This window comes from Cyprinodon variegatus, unplaced genomic scaffold (assembly GCF_000732505.1).
Source record: "Cyprinodon variegatus isolate N-32 unplaced genomic scaffold, C_variegatus-1.0 Scaffold752, whole genome shotgun sequence".
Taxonomy (NCBI): Eukaryota; Metazoa; Chordata; class Actinopteri; order Cyprinodontiformes; family Cyprinodontidae; genus Cyprinodon; species Cyprinodon variegatus.
This window is the reverse complement of record NW_015151205.1, coordinates 329,904-336,942: the sequence shown is the minus strand read 5'-3', so window position 1 is coordinate 336,942 and position 7,039 is coordinate 329,904. Positions and strand designations below refer to the sequence as shown.

At 42.6% G+C, this 7,039-nt stretch overlaps 2 protein-coding genes across 3 annotated transcripts in view; one reads left to right on the top strand and one right to left on the bottom strand.

Annotated features, from left to right (window-relative positions):
* LOC107098168 (protein Z-dependent protease inhibitor-like) overlaps positions 1-3,140 on the bottom strand; it is a 14,507-nt gene extending 11,367 nt beyond the window's left edge. Inside the window, exon 1 of one of the 2 annotated variants that reach the window (XM_015395674.1) lies at positions 3,011-3,140. The gene's annotated coding sequence lies outside the window, so the exon portion shown is untranslated. The remainder of the gene's footprint in view (positions 1-3,010) is intronic. The other variant, XM_015395675.1, reaches the window with a different exon arrangement.
* Positions 1-7,039, top strand: part of LOC107098169 (transcription factor IIIB 90 kDa subunit-like) — a 27,218-nt gene that overhangs the window by 877 nt on the left and 19,302 nt on the right. Inside the window, exon 2 of the mRNA XM_015395676.1 lies at positions 1,596-1,801. Within this exon, the coding sequence (XP_015251162.1) occupies positions 1,618-1,801 (184 nt within the window). The 5' untranslated portion in view covers positions 1,596-1,617. The remainder of the gene's footprint in view (positions 1-1,595; positions 1,802-7,039) is intronic.

Below are 7,039 nucleotides of genomic sequence, written 5' to 3'. Positions count from 1 at the left end.
GATCTGTGAAACCCTGGTGGATATAAGGTGCAGCAGTCTGTCACTGAAGGAGCTGTCCAGTTCAGCACCAGCTGAACCAGCATGGGGGGGGGACGTTATCCATCAGAGATGTTCATTTATTTAGGATCCGTCTGTTTCCACCTCCTGCACTGAGTCCAGAGGGCATCCAATCACAGCTGGCCTTCCTGATCAGCTGATCCAGACGCTTCCTCTCAGCTACAGATGAGCCACTGCTCCAACAGACGCTCCATAGAAGATGGCTGATGCTACAAATGAGTCAGAGAAGGTCTTTAGGAGCCCCCCCCCCCCTCTGTTTATCTCCAACAGTTTGCGACCGTGAAAAAGGTGTTGGATTATAATCCAAACTTGTTTCAAAGTCTGATTTAATCCTCCATCTCCTCATGTTGCCAGAACAGTGATGACAGACTTCAATTGCACTCTCGTCGCTCTTTATTGGAGTTGTGCTGATTTGGATGAGAATTGTTGTTTGAGCTTCTTATTGTGGTTTATCTTTTCTACAAAATACAGAAATGAATTAAATAACTGAAGAAACAATACAAGCATATCAAATCTACCTAGAATAGAAACGAACAAACAATGCTTACAGAATACAAATAAACTCGATAACCCTATAAATCCTATAAAAATAAGAGATAAAGAGAAAACAAAACTATTCCAGCCAACTCTCGCCAAATAGAGTAAATTCCAACAGCACTTAAACGCCTCATTGGATACAAGGATAAATAATAAATTTAAGCTTTCCAATGGTAAATAAATGCCTCATCTGCACAGCTTACGTAACATAAAGACAGCGACCAAATTAGAAACAAGTGAGCCTCTTTAGCAATAGATAACTAATGAAAATAATCATTAATTTAATGTTAGTTAATTTAATTAACAGGCCTGACAGCTTAGAACCAGGAACGCAGTAACTCACTATATTTCTTCAATTAAGCAGACAATAAAAAAGGAAAACTTAAAAAGATTTGAAAGTCCACACTTGATTGAACTGAGGAGAAAAAATGAACCCTGATTGGTTGTTACCTGGTAGCTAAACTATTATAGGATGATGATGCGTTCAAAGTGTTAAGAAACAAAAAACCCATCTATACCTAATTAACAGCAACCTGTTGCATGTGTGTCGTTCCATTATGGCCACAGTGCTGCTTCTGACCAGGTCTGAACCAATCAACAGCACATCTGGAAGCAAATTCACACAGCTCATAGGGGAACTGTCCGGCCTCTGATTTCCATGGTAACAGGAACAGTTTTTGTGAAAATGGAAGGTGGACAGTTCAAGGAAAAAAAAAATTCCTCCCTTTCTGGATCAACAGCTGAAGGAAAACCTGAAAGTTCCGGTTTCGTTCTCAGGGAAACACCTGCAGAGGTTCTGTGATGTTCCTCAGGTTTCACATGAGGAGCTGGTTCTGCAGAACCAGTCCTACCAGCTGGTTTCACTCAGCAGCTGAACCTCAGGGAGATCGACAGGAAATGTTTGAACCTCAGTAGGCCCACAGAAAAGCATGAGGTGGTGAAGGAGGAGATGTGCAGATGGTTCTGATCCGTTTAATGATCCTGTTCCTCCTCATCTTCAGGCACCAACCTCTGAGCGCAGCCATGAGCTCCCGGGTGTGCCGGACCTGCGGGGGGTCCGACATCGATGTCGACCAGGCCCGGGGAAGCGCGGTGTGCACGGGCTGCGGCTCGGTTCTGGAGGACAACATCATCGTGTCGGAGGTCCAGTTTGTGGAGGGAAGCGGAGGAGTTTCATCCGCCGTGGGACAGTTCGTCTCCGCAGACGGTTAGACNTCCAGACTAAGATCAGGACTTAGATCAGGACTAAGATCCAGACAGAATGCAGACTAAGATTGGGACTAAGATTCTGGATTAAGATCAGGACTAAGATTCTGGATTAAGATCAGGCCTAAGATTCTGGATTAAGATCAGGACTAAGTTCCAGACTAAGATCAGGACTTAGATCAGGACTAAAATCAGGAATTAGATCAGGACTAAGATCCAGACAGAATGCAGACTAAGATTGGGACTAAGATCCAGACAAAAATCAGGACTTAGATCAGGACTAAAATAAGGAATAAGATCAGGACTGTGATCCAGACTAAGATCAGGAATTAGATCAGGACTACGTTCCAGACTAAGATTGGGACTAAGATTCAGACTAGGATCAGGACTTAGATCAGGATTAAGATCCAGTCTAAGATCAGGAATAAGATTAGGAGTTAGATCAGGACTTGGATCAGGACTGAGATCAGAACTTAGATCCAAACTCAGATCCAGTCTAACCATTTGAATGGATGATCTGATTGAATTGTCTCTCTAAAGCGCCTTTATAGGACGTTTATTTTGACTTTGCGCTATAAAAAATAAACTGAGTTGAAAGGATGTTTTAGGTTCAGTCTGTGAGGCTGGTTCTGGTTTCAACTGGACCTGATCAGAACCTCCAAGGACAAAGACAGGGCGACATCAACAACACAGAAACTTTTAGCTTAGCTCTACCGGTCTGTCTGCTGATCAACCGCATCCATAAATAAACACTCATTATCATCCTCATCATCATTATCATCATCATCCTCATCATCATTATCATTATCATCATCTTCTCTGCATATCCGGTCAGCAGGGCCCCGCCCTCTTTGCTCATGACGTCGCTTGTTTTTGTTTACGTTTTCGGTATTTTGAATAACTAAACCGACTGTTTGTGTCAGAGGCGATCAGTTCGGGATGATTAGATGCAGAATAATGAGGAGGATGATCGATCAGCAGCTGAGGAGGCGCTGCAGCCGATCAGCCTGTCAACAGCCTGACAGGAGGGACAGACAGGCAGCGGGACAGACAGACAGAGGGACAGACAGGCAGAGGGACAGACAGACAGAGGGACAGACAGGCAGCGGGACAGACAGGCAGAGGGACAGACAGGCAGCGGGACAGACAGGCAGAGGGACAGACAGGCAGAGGGACAGACAGACAGTCAGACAGAGGGACAGACACTCACCTGCAGCTGGCGGCGCTTCTGCTCTCTGTTCTTTCTGCTCTGAAAATTCACGCGCTGCACATCACCTACAACTTTGCGTCACAACGACGGTACCGGAAGTCACCGGGGCGCGTCCAAGTTTTTGCCTTCAAAATAAAGCAAAAAGCCTTTTCGGATAAACTAGAACATTCTGGCTGCAGCGGTGCGCTAAAACCTGTCCAATCCTCAATAAAAGTCACGTAGAGTCATTCTGTGGGGGAATTTAATTGAAATTATTTAATATCCAACTAAAAGCTGCAATAAACTGTATGATGTTATATTTTTATGAATCAATATTTTTAGCCATTTAGTTATTAAGGGCCACAATTTGGAAGGACCAAAGACTTATTATAAATAACCACTAACCACTATGCAGGGCACTATATAGGGGTTAACCACTAGTGCCCTATATAGTGATTAAACCCTATATAGTGCCCCATATAGTGGTTAGTGTTTAACCCCTATATAGTGCCCTATATAGTGGTTAATCACTATATAGTGCCCTATATAGTGATTAAACCCTATATAGTGCCCCATATAGTGGTTAGTGTTTAACCTCTATATAGTGCCCTATATAAGGGTTAACCCCTATATAGTGCCCTATATAGGGGTTAACCACTATATAGTGCCCTGCATAGTGGTTACTGGTTATTCACTATATAGTGGGTAGGGCGGACATTCGGACACAGTCAGTATTCTTTCAATGTAGACTTAAATCACCTCCTAAATCAACGGTTGCCCTCTAAAACAGAGCGTGGACGCAATGATGCTCTCAAATAGAATGTCGTAACTAATTTGACATGTTAGGTTCAAGCATATTAACCACAAACAAACAGCAAGAAATTTACTTTTCACATCAATATACAAACTTTATAGAATAAAATGACAGAATTTGTGCTTTTTGGAATGATTTTTTTTGTGTTTAAATAGGGAAGAGGAGAACCTTTTGTGTGTCTGTTTTCAAGGGTTCCCAAAGCGGGGGTTGGGACCCCACATGGGATCAGGAGACGGTTTCTGCAAACATTGTGATGTAATCCCTGAAATATACCGAGGACCAAAGTATAACGCAAAACACATAAATGTCCCATAAAATAAACAATATATTTATTTATCTAATAGGCCTACGTGATAAAATGTTGAATATACCATCGCATAGAAAAATGCACAATTAAGTGAACAGCCTGTTAAATAATTAAACATACAATTCAAATTTTGAATTAAATATTAAAGTTGTACAAAATATTTTAAAATGAATATGATTACTGCTCTTTACAGATACAGAGTGATATAGTTATCTGTATGATTGTATGTACTTTTCACAGGCTGAAATATTTCAGAACCCCTCAGTGCCCATTGGCTCATGCCTGAAACCGTAAATCCGTTTGCTGACGTCATCAGATAAAGACCAGGGGCTCCAGCCGCTATGGACGTTTTCAAGCTTTTAATTTGAAATATAAAAAGACGTTTGCGTTAGATCATCGATAACTTTACTTTACCGACAGCGCGCAGGCGCAGTACTCATGTAACGGTCACCACAGACACAAGAGTAGACTCCGCATCGATCCATTTCTCCGATTGGCGCTGACGTCATTTGGTGGCGCCATGTTGGGTGGGTCAACACAGCTCCACTTACTGTAATGTGTTGAGGAGGGAAAGAATCAATCAATCGCTGAATATTAAACAAATTTTCTCGGTTTTGTTTTGATTTATTTGTATTTTTTGCTGTAAATAAACAATTGTTCGGTGTATTTAAATATTCTTTGTGGGTTTAAGAGTAATAGAATAATCTGATAGGAAGTATGCATGTTGCAAAGCACAGCCACTCAGACATTTTTATTAGTATACGCAGAAATATTTTATACAGATATACAAAAATATATATACGTATCTCTCTCTGTATTTACATATGTAAATACATCTATATATATATATATATAATAGAAAAAATTATAGAATAGTAATATATATATATATATAAAAAACTAAACTGAATAAACAGCACATATACACTATATATGTAGTGTATTTATGCTGTTTATTCAGTTATTTTTCCAAAGCTCTGATGCCATCAAAAAGTTCTCCCTCGAGCCTCGATGTCAACAATCCGTCGGTTCAAACAAAATCACACTGCTCAGTGCTGAGGCATCGATCTGTTCTGCCTAAACCAGCAGGTTGGGGTAGCCTGTTGACCTCCCCAAGATGGCGCCCGTGAGTTCTGCACCACAACAGTCCTATAAGCATGTCTATGGTCCCAGCTGCAGGGGGAGACAGATCGTGTGAGCTGTAGTGAGGCTGATTAAAGTGCTGTAGAACCTGGGTTCTGAAGAGGCTCCTATGTTTGATTAAACTGCAAATAATAAAAAATAAAAGATAAGCAGATTGTTAGAGGAAGCAAATAAGATGATGTGCTAATAGAATGAGGATGTTTACCCTTAAAATAAAATAATTTGATATTATACATGTGAAATAGGATGACAGGTTATTTTTTCCCCATCTTGAACAGATTTGATCTTTTTTATAGACAAACTGTCTCTCTGGCTCAGACTAATGACAGACTTACTCAGGTTTCAGTTTTTGCTATTTTTTCAAAAGCATCTTTAGAAAATGATCAGATATCCTTTTCATTAAATCCACCTTTCTCCATTAAAATGTTTCTGTTAGTTTGGTTTAAATCTCAGATATTGTTTTATTTTCATTACAGCAGAAAATCATCACAAAGGGCAGAGATGAAGGCGTGAAAGGATCAGTCTGGGATTTGATGAGCGACGGTTCTGAACACGTCACAGTTGGGAAGCAACAGCTCGCCCAGCAGCCGCCTCTGGGACCAGAACCAGTGAGGAGGAATCCTATTGGATCACTAATCGACAGTGGTTCTGATCCTCTGATGGCACAGGACCAACGATTTCTTCTTTAAACGGTTGCCTGGCAACAGTGGAACAATTTATAGGACCTGACCCTGAATCAAAGCCAGAGTTTTTCCAGGTTCTGGTGATCATTAGTCTGGACCCAGACGCCGTTTGTCTCAGGGATCTTCCTCCCAGCGGGTTTTCCCGCCGCGGTTCTGTGTCGGTACCAGGCTGTCTGAGGCAGCAGCGCTTAGCATCCGTTTGGACCGAACACCACTGATGGCTTCCAGATGATGATTTCTGTCCAGGTCCAAACAGACTGCAGACCGATGGAGTGGCGCACAACTATGGAATGGGACAGAATCAAACCCAAGTGGGTCCGATCCAGAATAACACCTCTGAGATAAAAGCTGTGAAGAACCACACACAGTTAAAATGGCCGCCATCAGTGTCTGCTTTCTACAACCAAACCAGAACAGAACCTCAATTAGAGGGAGCCCAGCTTAAGCCAGAGTTTAATTCCGTAATCTGTTGGTCTAGATAAACTCAGAACCTCCTCCAGTCAGTCCGGGTCCAGAACTCCACGAAGCCCTTCCTTCCACACACCGATGTCCCGACTGTCTCGCGCCAGGTGAGGAGCAAACACCACGTCCAACCTGCGCAGGACACTGCTCTGGTCGCCACGGACAACTGTCCCTTGGAGACGCCGCATCATCAGTCGGACCAGGACCTGATTGGCCCAGGCCAAACCCAGAGCAGGAGACACCGAGGAGGACGGAGCGCTGAGGGAAGGAGACAAGACTGCATCAGTTACAGAGTTCATCGTTTCAGCCCTGATCGTTGATCCTGGATAAATACAAAACAAACTTTGAGGCGTTACCTCAGACCGCTCCCTGATTGGTTGAAAACATCTGTGACCTAAAAGAGACAAATTTAACAAATAAAATATAATGTAGGTTTGATTATTGTTCTGCTACATTCTGCTCTGTCTGTACAGGAGACAGTCTCACCAAAACAGGTGGGTGTCTGACCAAAGACGGGTGTGTGTCTGAGTGAAGACAGGTGTGTGTCTGAGCAAGGACATGTGGGTATCTGACCGAGGACAGGTGTGTCTGACTGAGGACAGGTGTGTGTCTGACCGAGGACAGGTGTGTGTCTGACCGAG